At 45.7% G+C, this 15963-nt stretch overlaps 1 protein-coding gene across 1 annotated transcript in view; it reads right to left on the minus strand.

Annotated features, from left to right (window-relative positions):
• Positions 1 to 1424: 1424 nt before the first annotated feature.
• Positions 1425 to 15963, minus strand: part of IDUA (alpha-L-iduronidase) — a 200754-nt gene continuing 186215 nt past the window's right edge. Inside the window, exons 9-14 of the mRNA XM_068106517.2 lie at positions 8014 to 8220; positions 6665 to 6786; positions 6272 to 6397; positions 6045 to 6121; positions 4949 to 5064; positions 1425 to 2079 (exon numbers count right to left, since the gene is read on the minus strand). Of these exons, the coding sequence (XP_067962618.2) occupies positions 1967 to 2079; positions 4949 to 5064; positions 6045 to 6121; positions 6272 to 6397; positions 6665 to 6786; positions 8014 to 8220 (761 nt within the window). The 3' untranslated portion in view covers positions 1425 to 1966. The remainder of the gene's footprint in view (positions 2080 to 4948; positions 5065 to 6044; positions 6122 to 6271; positions 6398 to 6664; positions 6787 to 8013; positions 8221 to 15963) is intronic.

Raw genomic sequence — 15963 nt, forward strand, 5'->3', positions numbered from 1 at the left:
TCGCATAATCACTTGGTCATTGTCATGTCCAAATATCAGCTTCCTCGCTCAAAAGGTGCCTGAGATATTGCCCAGACAAGAAAGGAAATAAATAAATACTTAATAAATCTATAATAATTAAGTAATTTATCAATTAAATGATTAATCCAAAAATAAAAAATGCCGTTGTTGCCAAAGCACTTGTTCACTATTGTGCCCAAATTTTAGCTTTCCAGCTCAAAGGAAGGCTGGGATATCTATCACCTGGACAAGCAAGAGAACCTTGACCTTTGACCTATAGAGTCAAAAAACATTGACAGCATCACTTTTGTCCTTCAGAATCATCTGGGAAAGTTTGACAAATATAGCCGAAAGCATTCATGAGTTATCACACTCACAGACAAACAAACATACAAACGAGACAGACCGACATGATGTAAACAAAACTCACAACAAACAGACAGACAGGTGAAAACATAACCTCCGCCCACCTGTGGTGGTGAGCGAATGAAGTTTAGATTCAATTTGAAACAGCGTTTTGAACAGCAAAGTCAAACTCATTTATAAATCACTTATTCAGCTTCTCCCAGAATTTATTCTCTTCTTACATCCCAAAGTTACAAAAAGCTAATAATTGCTGTCACTCCAACTTCTCAAATGTATTGAATATTGCAAATTGCTATCGCTCTCTGATTGGTTTAGACCTGCCAGGTGGTATAACTATTTATCTGCTCTACTTTACAAATCCAATCATTTAAGTTTCGCTACAGGTCGTAACTTAAAATAGTACAAAAATTGTATGAGAATGTTGTTTAGAAAGATGTGAAATCAGGCTGAGCTTGCTTAGCACGTATTTGCTTTGATGGTCAAACCTGAAGCATTTGATAATTTTTAATGTTTTTCCTTTTCTTTATACAACAGGAAAATGACTAAGGCTCAATATATATCAATCACATATAAATTAATTAGATGTAATGCAATTTAGTTTATGACTTGCATTGCAATTTTTAATTATTACATTTCATTGTTTGTTTGTTTTTCTAATCACAAAACGGTGTCCTGTTATGTGAGCAGTAATGTTTGTGACGTCATATTAGGCACTTTGAGTATTTTATTTCGTGCAAGTTCTGATTTTATGCCCTGTGTGTATTAGCATACCGATTGACTCTTGCTATAACATCCTTAAACCTCACCTGTCTAAAGCTAGCAATTTCACGTAGCATAGATGTGAGGATTAGTTAAACATGTTAACGCAAAGAGGGTACCTGTTTTCCTGCGGAATTACAACATCTACTCAAGTACTGTGCATTTTTGTGAACAACATAGGGTGTCATTCTCATTTTGCCTGCTGTGTACAAGAATATTGCAACATTTTTTCTCGGTCTTCAAAACCCCAACCCTCACCACCTGCCTTCATCCCCTCGAGTCCATATCGTTCCCATGTGTATTTTGAGTACAGAGTGAAGTTTATTCAGGAAAAGAATACTCTTCCTGTATGTGGTCCAAAGTACCGCAGGCTATAGTTAAACTCATTCCAGCTGCCTCAAGACAGAAAATCAAGTAAGGATTTTAAATAAATCAATAAATTGTTTATTTGTTTTCTTGTAGATTTTTTTTTTTACAAAATTGTTCAGCATTTGTTCGAAGACCGGACCAATCTCGTGAATTACTTCAGCAAATCTGTCAGGGTCCTTGAAGAATAGAAGCCTGTCAAAGATGCTAAATGGCAGACGTAAATATCACATCATAATAAACAATACAAAACTCGAGTTCCAGTTCAAGCTCTTCACAATTGGGTAAGATCAGAAAAAGTCAAAACAGTATCAGAATGGTCTGGCTCAGGGCCATGGATTTTGTAAACTGTAGTTTTACCCAAAGGTACATCTCAAAGTGGTATTCCAAACAAATGGTGGGCGCTGGTGGAGGCTGACAAATACTGAAGGCCGAGATGAGACCACATGGTACCTAAGATGGGCCAACTGGATGGTCATTTGATCTCCTGTGAGAACACATCATCATAGAAGACGGGGGAGGAGAACTTTCCAGCCTGGCCCCAGTAGTCCACTGCCCGAATGCGGTAATATCCAGTAACTGTGTCACCTGGGAGAGATGGAGGACGTGTCAAGTGGTGGTCAGTTTCAACATACGATAATGCAGCATTGCTACAAATCATGATTTTAATAATATAAAAGATAATACATACTTAATGCTGAACAAGAAAACAATGATTTGACAAACATCGAATAAATCAAGGAATGAGACACTGAGGAACCTTTCATTTTACTATAGAGCAGGTCAGCGGAATCAGCACCCATAATGGGGATCATTTCACAATAAGTTAGTAAATAATTCTGCCCCTTGGCTTCATACACACTCGGGCAGTTTGACTATTGAAGTTGTCTTCATCCGAATAGCATGCAGTACCTAAGGTTGTACAGGTCCCAACAATACCAGTCAGGGTGCCAGTTAGCTAATGTTGGTCATCTCCGTGACCTGAAGAACTGTTCTCTGATAGTTAGACGTCTCACTCCAACGACCATTCTCCAATCATCCGTCTCAAAGTGAGCACTATATACGGAATCGTCCCCAAATGTGAGACCATGCCAGACTTCACAAAACACTTCACCTTTCCACTGTTATCTGGTCCTATTCCATTTGCAGCTCACTTAAGTCACGTCTGAGGTGATGTTCCATTCAATACTCAGACTTTTGCTCGCAAAGATGTTATCAAGCAATTATCACCCGAATACTTTGGCATCAATTGGTCTGATGGAAATTTGAATTATTACTTGCAAAATCGACGTTTTTTCAAGTATATTAGTCAGTTGTGTTTTTATTCCGTCTGTCTGTTTGTCACACGCCTACACGTCGTTTCTGAACCGATCGTCAAAAACTTCAAGTTGTAGAGGTCGTCACAATTGGGAAACCAACTATATATTTTTGAGGTCAAAAGGTCAAACATCAACTCAAGGTCAAACTTCCAAAATAATCAATTTTCACCTGAAATATTGTCACTTTTCATCCTATTAACTTGAATATGAAACAGCAATTACATGGTGAATCATTGAATTGGGAAACCAACATTTTGAGGTCAAAAGGTCAAAGGTCAAATCAAGGTCAAACTTCTAATATCAATTTTCATCTGAAAAATCATCAATTTTAATCCAATCGACCTGAGCTTTGATTAAGATTGTCAATTTCAATAAGAATGAAATTGATAATTTCATGTAGCCAGGGCAACCTTTTGGGTGGGGGGCGGGGGGGTGGATTTTGCAAGTATCGTGCTCTGCATGACGTCTTCGTGTTCAAACAGTCTTTGTTGCTAAAAGCAAGTGTTCCTGAAGAGACTGTGATTAAAAATGACAACCTTGTCTTGGGTGGTCACTTTCGACTGAACCGAGTTTGGCGTTAACAGTCGGTAAATAATGCCCAAAGTTTCGTTATGACCTTGTTTGTGGCAGTGAAAGCAACAGGGTCAATTCCAGCCTATTTTTGTTCAATGGGTGTAAACAGTGACACTGCACCACCATCTTTCATTGCTCGTAACGTCAAATATTAGAATGTCTTGCACAGCTGTCTGTGGAGCTGGCTCACTCATCTTTATTACCTCCACCTGTCTGAATAGGATATGTCAAAAGTTGTGGACAGATTCGGACGAAACTTGATGGACACGTTGGGTGTGTGACAAGGAAGAATTCATTCCATTTTTATGAAGATTCGAATCTGAATCCAGATCAGAGAGATTTTAAAAGTGATTCTTCACCATTGAACAACAGGGCCAAAAATGATAGACAGCATTGATATTTCAAAAAGTTGTGGAAGACATGAAAAAAACTTGGTGGATGAGGGGTAAGTGACAAGAACAAGCCGATTCGATTTTGGTTCATGTTGGCTCCACATCCGGCCTGTCAATGGGATACAAACAGTAAACTGTTCAACCCGGTGGAGGTATGCTCTCTACCAAGTGCCGTTCTAGTTGATGATGTAACTATTGATGGCAGAAGCAGAATGAATTCAGAAGTGCACAGAAACATTTTGTCTGCTTTTAGACAAGAAAATGCCTCCAAACTCATTGGGCGGCACTTCACCGCCTGGTGCAAGACAAGATTGGGCGGCGCAAGACAATGACCCAAAACACTGCCAACGCAACCAAGGAGTTCATCAGGGGAAAAAGTGGAAGGTTTTAGACTGGCCAAGTCAATCTCCTGATTTAAATTAAACGGAGCATGCATTTCACTTCCTGAAGATGAGACCAAAGTAAAAAACCCCCAAAACAAACAACAACTGAAAATGGCTGCATTAAGGCTTGGGAAAGTATCTCATAGGAAGATAACACGAGTTTGGTGACGTCATTGGGTCACAAGCTCGATGCAGTTATTGCATGCAGGGGTTATGCAACCAAATACTAACTATGATACTACTTTAATTTACTTTACCTTAATCTGTTCCAATATTTATGCTTACCTCAAATGGGGGGACTGAACATAAAAAGTGCTGTTGTTCTACAATGTTAAAACATATATGCGTAGAAATACCAATAAATAAAAGCTGATCTTCTGTGCTCTTGCTATCGGGTTTGTTAACTTTTTTCCATCCAGGTATAACATCTCGTGCACATATTTGATTGGTAGTTTTAGAGCTTGCCAGATCTACAAATTCATTTTTTCTCGGATGAAGGTGCAGACAAATGTCAAGGTCAAATTCCGTAGATCCATATAGTAAAAGGATGACAAGAATAAACGAGAAATGTGAATCAAGCTAGGCACCCCACCACCCCTAATCTGAAAGGTTAAAAAGGAAACTTCACTCGACAGACTCCAATGCCAGTAAATCTTTCTTTTAAATCAAATAATCATGAACGTGTGGGATTGGGACACCTGCAAAGTGGATTGTACTCCACAGTACATAACCCACCTCTTTAGGCCTGTACTTTATCCTCTGAGAATGCACGTTTTTAACGCAATGTTACCTTGTCCCGTGGCCTTTGGAGAGAAGACAAACAGAGTGAAAATGGTGTCACGGTCATTAATCCTGCGGTACAGCTTGCCAGAAGGTGAAAACTCCACTTCATATGTTTTCAGGCACCTTAACTCACACAAGCACCACGTGGGGGAAGCCATGACACACATTTGGCTTAGAAAAAGTGCATGAAAGGCATGGGGCTTGCCAACAGGCCCTTGTTGACATTTTGAGCATGGCAGTGCAGCCTTGGTGTAAGAGTCTCTAAAAGTGAATTACAAAGGCACCAACTATCATTCTTCCAAATAAGTGCTTTAATTAAGTCTCAGATAAACTCATTCGCTCCGAGTCAGGAAGATAATCAAGTGCTCTTCAATATTACAAAAGTGTGAAAGTATCCATTCTTAATAATAAATCACAATCCTGCTAGCATTCTGAGAAGAGAGTGTTATTGTTAGCGGCAATCTACATATTATGTACGTAAAGTGGAGCGGTGGGGAATGGCGAAGAAGTTACGTAGGAAATAATAAAATAAGAAAAGGATGGGGATGGAGAAGGATCAGCAGTGAAGATTAGTTGGGGAAGATGAGTGCAGACAGGAATAAGAGTAGAGATGGAAAGAGGGAATATTGGGGGGTGAGAGAGGATTTTTTTTGGATTGTCTGCAGGATAACTCAAAAGGTTGTAGACGGAATTGGATGAAATTTGGTGGACAGATTGGGTGTGTGCCAAAGACAAATTGGGTAAGTTTTGGTGGAGATCTGTAAAACAGTTAACGCGAATTTTAAGTGATTCTTCACCATTGAGAGCTAGAGCCAAAAACGATATATAGCACGATATCTCAACAAGTTATGGACGAATTGTGACAAAACTTGGTGGATGAGTTGGGTACTGACAAGAACAAGCCGATTCAATTTTGGTGTGTACAAGGACAAATGGTCCAAATGCAGATCCGGCCCATCGCTGGGATAGAAAACGTAAACTGTTCAGCCTGGCGGAAGTATGCGCTCTACCGAGTGTCGTACTAGTTACAAATGAAATATGAAGATGGTCGCCTATCATAGTATTCCCAACAAGGGCAGATGGAAGCTGAAGGAAAATCTCACCCTGACTTAACTCTCTCATCATTCCACACCACCATGCACTGCACCTGGGTCAGTGGTAGAATTCGCACTCCAGTGGCCTGGACACATGAATACAAGGCAAATATGAAACGCAAAAAGCTCGTGCAATGAAATAGTGATGAATAGTAACAAACATTTAAATGATCTATGCTGAAGAGCTCATGGAACTTGCTGAAAACAGACCGCTCAATGATTTCACAGACTTTCACCTGTCCTGGATTGGAGGCCGGCCTGGCACAGACATGGAGCAAGTAGACAGAGGGCTGCGGGAGGATCTCGTGCAGCCGCAAAGTGCCATCAACTGGTACGGCCATCGGTTTGGACATTATGGGTCCCTGCAGCCAATGATCACACCATCTCATGACATGTACAGGGATTTGGTGATCAACTGGGAAGCTTTCAACATAATGAGATATGATGGTATGTTACCAATAACTTGTAGAAATTTGGAATATACATACTGGAGATGGTGTGCAGTAGGTCAAAAAACAAAGCATATGCTGCCAATTGGCACCCCCAATACATTCACCAATACACTACTGTCATTACCTAACTGATGATCTCAACCAAAGGCTGCTCAAAAAATGCCAGTCCACACTCACCTCCGCTTCCCTCATTAGGTGGAATTGGTTCGGGGTTGGGTATCGAGGCTTTCCCATGGATCTCCATATCTGGTCAGGATTTGTCCGGTTGTTGTCCAACCTGTAGGTTCGATATAGTAGTCCTGTAGGTTTGTCAAATACGATACACACAATTCAGTTAGATATGTACACAATGATCATACAATTCTTTTGTTTTCATTGTAACCTTTCACTCATTATATCCACATTTGACTGGCTGTTTAGTAGGCTGTCATATACCTACTGTATATAAGAGAATCTCATTATCAGGAACACTCATTTTAATAAATTTTGCGATAATGAGTGGCACTTTTGGTGGAAGAGCACATTTTAAAGAAAAAGTTTCAACTCTACATAATGAACAGTCTTCTTCTTCTTCTTTCATATGCAGCACAAAGCTGTGAGGTGGCATCATTGGCTGAGGGCGCAGCTGTGCCACTGATGCAATGCCCCATGTAGGTTAGGGCAAGGATTGGGAATTTGTTCATAGTGCCGGCGATAACTCGCATACTCTTCACAAAGGACACAGTGGGATCTTCAACATCCACCAACTAATACCGGCAGACGGGACGCCTAGTTTAACGTCCATCCGAGGGATGGCACACACATTGATGAATCACCCAGTCATGAATCACCAATCACATGAATGACCTCCAGTAGAGAGAGAACTCGACCTGGCCCGTCTGATCAGGTGTACATGTGCCATCAGTTCAAACGCAGTGCTCGACTCTTAATGACCTCAAGGCAAATTGGGATGGGCACTCAAGACAGTACCACCCACAATGTATCAGTAAGCCTGGTGTTGGCTTAGCGGTTAGGGTGCCGGCTTGGGATCCTAGGATCCGAGGTTCGAATCCCGGTCGATCACTGAATTAACACCAGGGGGGTTGACTCAGCCAGTCATCCTTCCGAGGTCGGCAAATTGAGTACCAGTTCACTGGTAATTTCCTGTGTGTCGCAAGAGGCGATGAACAGGGATGGCGGCAGGAAGGGCATCCGGCTGTAAAACATTGCTCCAAAAAAGGGGACCACGGTGCCTGAAAAAGGCCAACCCCTGCTCTGCGGGGAAAAATGGCCTCTAAAGGTGGTTCAGTTATAATGTATCAGTTGAAACGTTGCGATGGGTTGACTTGTATCATATCCGGAGAGACCAACCACAGAAGTGCAAGAAGCGTGATTTCAGGAACGGAGGGAAATAATGAGCACATTATCCAAACAGAATCGGGAGCATTTTTAAGGCAACCACAGCCATGTCCTTCGGTTATCGATCACCTGGACATACAGTAAAACAGTTAAACCTGCAAGTAAAACATTGCAACATCACACCAAACCTTGGTCGCTGGGAAGATGGCGGATAGTCACAGTGATGGAGCAATCGTGGGCCGAGTGCTGCACATCGTTGCTGTTATGCAAAAGCAGCGCCCAGTGAGAACTGTCAGCAGAGAGTCCTGAGGATCGATGCAGGCTCCCAAGTACTCCAAGCTGGTCCTGCCCTTCGACCTCGCCAGGGCTCATCTTTACTGCCATCTCCTCTTCTCCTGCAAGAGATAGCAGCGGATTATCATTGTGTTTTTGTATACAGGATCGAGGCTCGTGAAAGAGCTAACATTTATCACACACAAAAAAAATCAAACAGACACACAAAACATATAATAAGGGTAGAGCGACAGGGTAGAGGTATAATAAAGGTAGTGTCTGCCGACGACAACATGGGGAGAGAAGGGGAAGCACAAGCACAACATTTGAGAGCAGGGACATCGGGAGATCTGTGGGAGGGCTTGGGGGGGAAGAGGCGTGGGAAGGGGGGGGGGAGGAGGCGTGGGAAGGGGGGGGGGGGTGGGAGAAGTATAAAACAAGGACACCAAGGACTTCCAGGAAAGAAGTTGGTATTTCAAAAATGTGGATTTGGGGTGAAATTAGTGGGGGTAGAAAAGATCAAGGTTTTGGATGGGGGAAGATAAGAGATGGTGGTGTTAACTTCCCAGTTTATTTATTATATTTCAACCATTGATACATATAATTTTACGCAAGTGTATTTTTAATGTTCGGCAAACTACAAGAGAATTATGCTGATTGCTTGTTGCAACTGGGCGAGGGGTGCCTGCCTTTTGTAGAGGGTAACCTTTATGATGACATAATTACATTACCACCTGATCTTTGTGTGAACTCGGAAGATTACGTTATCAACCATGCGTATGACGGACTTAAAGAACCGTCTAATCATACAAATTCTGAGTTTTTTTTTTTTTTTTTTTTGTATACTGAATCGAGGCTCGTGAAAGAGCTAACATTTACTTCACAAACAAATCAACCAGACAAACAAAATATATAAAAAGAGGGAGCGGAAGACAAGATGGGGAGAGAAGGGGAAGCACACAAACACAACATTTGAGAGCAGGGAGATGTGTGTAAGGGAGAGGGCTTGGGAGGAGGAGGCGTGGGAAGGGGGGGGGGGGGGGGAGGGAGAAGTATAAAACACAAGGACACCAAGGACTTCCAGGACAGAAGTTGGTATTTCAAAAAAGTGGAATTGGGGTGAAATTAGCGGGGGTAGAAAAGATCAAGGTTTTGGATGGGGGAAGATAAGAGATGGTGGTGAACAGCTGTTTTAAAGACCTGGAGGGTGGAGTGGGATTGAAGAGAGTGAGGGAGTTTGTTCCATAGGCGGGAGAAAAGAGGAATGAAGGAGTGAAGGTGAGCAGAGAGTCTTGATTTTGGCAGTTTAACCATAAGAGGGTTGCAGGCAGATCTTGTGCGACCTGTAGGAATATTTGCGGGACAGAGCCCAGAGAGAGCTGGGGGGGGGGGGGCAAGGCCAGAGAGGAGTCGGTAGAAGACGGAAAGACCACCAACCTGCCTGCGGTGAGTGAGTGAGAGGCCCTTGGAGTTAGCTTCATCGCGGGAGATTCCAATGATTCTGAATGCCTTGGTTTCAACAGCGTGAAGACGAACAGCGTGAGTGGTTGGCTTTGTGTGCGATTTTAACCACAACGAATACCATAGTTGATCTTCTCAACAGTAAGATCATTGACCGCTTCTCGGGTGAATCTTTCATCATCAAACGACTTGATTTGTTAACTCAACAAAACCAATCTGCCCTTTATCCACATTAGTTTCTTAACTCAAGAATTGATTCAGGTGTGCCAACACACACGATTTCAACGAGGGTTAATGCTGCCATCATGGAGTTGCGAAATCTCAATCCTCACAAAGGGCACTGTAATGGACCATGCTCCATCTTAATCAAGGTCACTGATTATCTTGAGGCATGGATGCTAGGTGGTGAGTGTGCCAGCTCTATCCTCTTTATTCGTAGAATTATTCTCTCTCCTTCTGACATGGATCTCCTTTTCAACTCTGCCGACGACAGTTTCTGGTCAGGCCAGCCTTTGCGATGACAATCAACAAAAGCCAGTTAGTGGTGCGCAGTCAGCCCTGATCAGTGAGTCAGCCCATTGGGTCAGCCTGTGGCAGTGTGGGGTCAGCCCTGATCAGAGAGTCAGCCCACTGGGTCAGCCTGTGGTGGTGTGGGTTCAGCCCTGATCAGAGAGTCAGCCCACTGGGTCAGCCTGTGGCGGTGTGGGGTCATCCCTGATCAGAGAGTCAGCCCACTGGGTCAGCCTGTGGCAGTGTGGGGTCAGCCCTGATCAGAGAGTCAGCCCACTGGGTCAGCCTGTGGCAGTGTGGGGTCAGCCCTGATCAGGGAGTCAGCCCACAGGGTCAGCCTGTGGCAGTGTGGGGTCAGCCCTGATCAGAGAGTCAGCCCACTGGGTCAGCCTGTGGCAGTGTGGGGTCAGCCCACTGGGTCAGCCTGTGGCGGTGTGGGGTCAGCCCTGATCAGTGAGTCAGCCCACTGGGTCAGCCTGTGGCAGTGTGGGGTCAGCCCTGATCAGGAAGTCAGCCCATAGGGTCAGAGTCTGTGGCAGTGTGGTCAGCCCTGATCAGGGAGTCAGCCCACAGGGTCAGAGTCTGTGGCAGTGTGGTCAGCCCTGATCAGGGAGTCAGCCCACAGGGTCAGAGCCTGTGGCGGTGTGGACTCCTGCTTCCCACCAGGGTTTTTACACACGGGCAGCTGTACGTTGTGACGAGTGGAGTAGGTGACCCACTCAATCTGTACATCTTTGCCAATCACAATTAATTACAGGATAAGGAGAAGGACTGGATTATACATGGTGCTGTCTGGCTAACCCACAACGTTATTTATAGTGAGATCATATAAACTCAAGGGTGGATCCAGAGAGAAATTTGGGAGTTTCATAGCTCCCAAGAAAATGTTGCTTTTTAATACTTAAAATTGACTAATCTGGCACAGTAAAAACCCTTTTATAATTATGTGTAAAAACCTAAAAATGTAACATTTTTATATGTAAAATATGTAAGATGTAAAAATTGAATTACCAGGAGACGCCACCACACCCTCTCCCGATCCACCACTGAACAAAAAAATAAATAAATAAAAAATCCTAATTTATCACTACGAGCATCGGCCAGAACTTTGGTGGGCAACTTAAAGTGCTGACATTTCCGCAAAGTGATACTTTCTTATCGGACGCCACAAATCTAGCACACACACTCCACCAGAGGGAGATGTGTTTGTATTTTATCAATACACGCACTTAATATTTTGGCGAATAAGTGTGCGTATATTACGAAAATCAACGCTGGGTTGTTAGCGGTAAACAAAATGTTTCTGGAATAAAAACATTGCAAATATTGACCGTCGATAAACTGTATTACTGTACCGCACTGTATTTTACTTATGCTGTGCAACTCCCTTGAGCGAAACAACGGGTCATATATATTGTTGTGGATATGAGAATGTTTTTTTATTTTATTGTTGTGGTAAAATGTTGTTGTAAAAGGTTGTTGTTAAATATCACCCCTCCTCCCTCCGTTGTGGTTGTATAAAGGTCAAAGGGCGTTCCCGTAGTTAGTCCATAAAACATACATGCAGGACACGATATATCTTTTTTTTGACAGTTATATCCTTATTATGTGTATTAGCGTAAGGCTGTGTCTTCCATTAATTGAAATACTCCATTGCACCAGTGAAAGATAATAGATCCCCTTTCCTTCCCATCCCCAAAATCTCCATTTCATATTACATCCCCTCTCGTCATTGCCGAGCCTCGATTGCCCATATTACCTCCCCTCCAATAACCGCCATTGACCACGAGGCTCGAGTCGGGGAAGAAAGGCGTGTCTCCACCTCGTCATAGAGGGGAGGAGTGAGCCAGCCCCACTCGACCAACCATGAGCCAGGGGTTTGGCTAGAGAGGGCGGAGGAAGAGCGATCGGGGAGGTTCGCAAAGGTTGAGGGGTGGGGGCCTATATAACCCAAGGCAGGGCGTGTCCAGAGAGAGATGCGTTTTTACAGAGGAGAGCAGAAGACAGAAAGGCCAGAGAGTTGGTCACAGGGAGATGCACTTTGAGTTGGTCGCAAGGAGTTGGTCTGAGTTGGTTGCGGTGAGGAGTCGGTGGTGAGGAGTGAGAGAAACAAGAAAGAGTTGAGGGTTTGGACCAGACGAGTGGGACAAGGCCTGGCAAAGCACGCGACGTAAACAGCAGCCAAAACAGCAGCGTGGGGCCTGGCCTGAACGGCGGCTGCTAAACGCGCCGGTTGTGCTGCGGGACCCCCCTTGGACCTCCCTCTCCCTCCAGCCATCCACATCCTGCCATTCCTGCAAGTCCCCGCGTGAGTCAGTGTCTTTTGTTTGTTCTGTCCTGGGATAAGTTAAGCCTGTAGATAAGCTAGTATTTGCACTGTGTCACCTGCGTCTTATGTGTTGTAAATAAACTTGATTGCTCCTTTTTGCTTGTGTGTGTAAATAATAAACCCCATTACTCGTCTGTACGTCTTCTCGTTTTATTCCTTTTTCCTCTTTGCATTCGTCGCCTTTGTCTTTTCCCTATTGACTAGCTGTGGTGCGACCCGGCCAACGTTTGGGTGGAATCGGGTGAGTCGGGGATCCTGTTAGGTCGCGGTTAAATACCAAACCGCTCGGTAACTAACATCTTAATCCGCGATCTGTAACAATTGGTGTCTGGGAGTGGGATTCGAGGCCCGACCAAATTTTTTAAAAAATAAAAAGGAATAGAGAAAAAAAAAAAAAAAATGGTCAAAATTACGAGCTGCCGAAATTTGTTTTGTGTAAAGCAAAACCCGAATTTTGAAATCGCGCCATGGCTGGCCAAGGCGACGGGATGCCGGTGGGAGAAATAGACGGGTTAGGGGTAACCCAGGACTTAGGGAAAGAAAGGGAGGAGGAGAGCAATGAGGAGGCGGTTGAGGGAGTATCAGACGCACAAAATGGCACCTCGCACATTGCTACGGCGGCCGCACCCGCTGCACAAGTGGGAGGGATGGCGCAAATGCAGGCCCTCATGGAGCAATTTATGGCACAAATGAGGGCCTCTATGGAAGAGTCAATGTATAATTGGAAGAGGGATGCCATGTCAGACGAATCCGGGTGTGATCTAAAAAAATTGAGGGAGGAATCCAGGTGTGAAGTGGAAAAACGGATATCAGAGGCAAGGGAGCAGAGGGACAGAGACCGCAAGTTGGGCGAAAGGGTCCCAGGGGTGCACGAGGAAGTAACGCGGGTCGAAAAGCGCCGGTTGAACGAAGTTGAGAAAAGCACGGGTACAATGACGGGGGTAGAAATCGCGACACGGGGTTTGGAAAAGCCGGCGACCGATGAGGTAGAGGAGGGTGTTTTATTAAAGCCAACGGTCGCCGAGGTTAATAAAGAAAAAGCAGTGCTGGGAATTAAAATTGAAGAGATGACGGAGGTAGCCCGGGAATTGCAGGGAGAAATGGATTATGTACAAAGTCCCTGCTCAAATCATGATGATGTACTCGTTAATCCAAATGGAAGTTTGCAGGTTTTGGTGCAGGGAGGAAGAAGAACCCCGAAGGTGAGACGTGCTGTGTATTGTGCGGGGAGATTTTGTAAGAGGATGTTTAGCGACAAAATAATTTTCGCGCGCTTGGGATCGAGGAAGCACCCGGGCGTTGGTGAAGGGTCCCGTGTGAGTGGAAATGGCACGCGTGTGAGGAAAAAGTGTGCGTCGGCGAGTGGGTGTGTTATAAAGTGTGGGAGTGAAACCGAGTGCGAGCGAGAATGCACGTCGGGGTGTACGGAGTGTGACACGAATAGTGAGTTGGTGATGGCGCAGGTGCGAGAGGGCACATCGGAGCGCGAGTGTGAAACCGAGTGCGAGCGAGAATGCACGTCGGGGTGTACGGAGTGTGACACGAATAGTGAGTTGGTGATGGCGCAGGTGCGAGAGGGCACATTGGAGCGCGAGTGTGAAACCGAGTGCGAGCGAGAATGCACGTCGGGGTGTACGGAGTGTGACACGAATAGTGAGTTGGTGATGGCGCAGGTGCGAGAGGGCACATTGGAGCGCGAGTGTGAAACCGAGTGCGAGCGAGAATGCACGTCGGGGTGTACGAAGTGTGACACGGAGAGTAAGGTGGTGGTGGAACGTGTGCGAGGAAGCACACCTGAGTTGGTCATGGCGCGGGTGTGGGAGAGCCCATGTGAGCGCGTTAGTGGGTGGATGCAAGAGTGCACGCCCATGGTGAGTGTTACGGAGGACGTAACGGAGGAGAGGTGTGGACCAAAGTGTGCGCGAGAGGTGTGGTGTGTAACAGGGAGAGCGTTGGTGGAATGTACGGACGGCGTTGGAACGCCAGGTTTTGTGAGGGTGAAAGGGGTAGCGTATGCTTGTAAGCATGCAAGTAAAGCATCGATGGTAACCAGGTTAGCGGTTAGGGCGACGGATAGCCGATGGGAGCGCTCGGTGCGAGGGGTGCGAGGCCCGGCGCGGGTCGATGCTGCGTCGCTTCTCTTCGAAGCGTCGTTGCCGATTCGGGCTGGGCCCCGCCCCGCACGGTCGAGTCCGGGCCTTGGCGGGCGAGGCGACCGGTCCGGTTCGAGGGCGAGTGGGAGGAAGCGGAACGGTGCCCCCTCGTGGGGACGGGGTTCCGACCGGGGGAGATTGAGCCATCGGGCCCGGGACCGCAAGGTGCCGCGCCGAGATGGTGCGTGGAGCCTCGGTCCAACCAAACCACCTCCCTTGAACCGAAAGCCGGACGGATTCAACCTGCAGGCGACCAAACCACCCTAATTCATTGCTCGGCTTTACGAACCGAGTTTAATGATGTCACGGCGCACCGAGAGGATCTAATAAGTAGACGGGTGATGAGGATAGTGTTTTGGCCCCAAAATTAGAGAAAAACAAAATTTGATGATTGGCAAAGGATTGGCAGTAACGATTGGCAGATGATGAGTAGTGATTGGCAAATTTTTGATTTGTTGAAATTTGATGTGCAAAATTGGTAGTGAGCGATGGGCCCGGTGGGTAAGGGTGGCATCCCTGCCACCCTTCCCATGGTGGGGCAAATGCGCTATAGATTATGGGGTGTATGGCAGTGAAAACTAGCCCGGGTGAGTTAGGTTATATTGTAGGGATCTAGCGAAGATGACATTAGGTGACGTTAAGGTTAGTTCGTGACTGCTACCTGTAGTGGGGACGCAGGTAGCTTAGTAAGGATGATAATGACGTGGGAGCGCAATAGTTTAAAGGGACGACTGGGAAGCGCAAGTTTCAGAGGGGAGTAGTTAGATGAGATGATGCTGTGTGAGGATTGAACAGGTGTGATTGAACAGGTGTGATTGCACAGGTGTGCAACTGAACAGGTGTGTGGAGCAGTGTATGAGGGAGTAGTGGTGATGTGTGTTGTGTTGACCAACTGGTCCAGGAAGAGGAGGAGGGTGCAGGTGGCACCAGGTGTGATTGCACAGGTGTGCAACAACAGGTGAATGGAGAATGGTTGTGTGAAATAAATGGTTGCATGGAATAAATGGTATGGAGTATTGGAATGGATGGTCGTGGAGTGAGTATGGTGGAAATTGTGGAGTGGAGTGGATGGTGCGAAGGTGTGAATGGGGGAAGAGTGGACCCCCATCACGGATACCCGGGGCGGGTAGTGTAAGTGTTAGGTAGAGGGTACAGGTAAATTGTGGTTGGATATTGGCATCTGTGGTGCGGGTGACAGAATGGTCTTTGGATGGGTGCATTAGTGTTGTGGAAATGGCTGGGTGTGTAGCCTGTTAGTGTGTGTAGTTGGTTGGGCGCTCCACCACTGTGAGGATGTCGGCCAGGTGAGGCTGCAGGTGGGCCCTGGGAGCCGGTAGTAGTTGTTGTGGATGGGGCCCGAGGATCCGGAGGACGGACCCGGGTAGCCCAGTGCCAGAGGGCACCGAGTGGGG

This window comes from Myxine glutinosa, chromosome 2, assembly GCF_964187855.1.
Source record: "Myxine glutinosa chromosome 2, kmMyxGlut1.1, whole genome shotgun sequence".
NCBI classification, from domain to species: Eukaryota; Metazoa; Chordata; class Myxini; order Myxiniformes; family Myxinidae; genus Myxine; species Myxine glutinosa.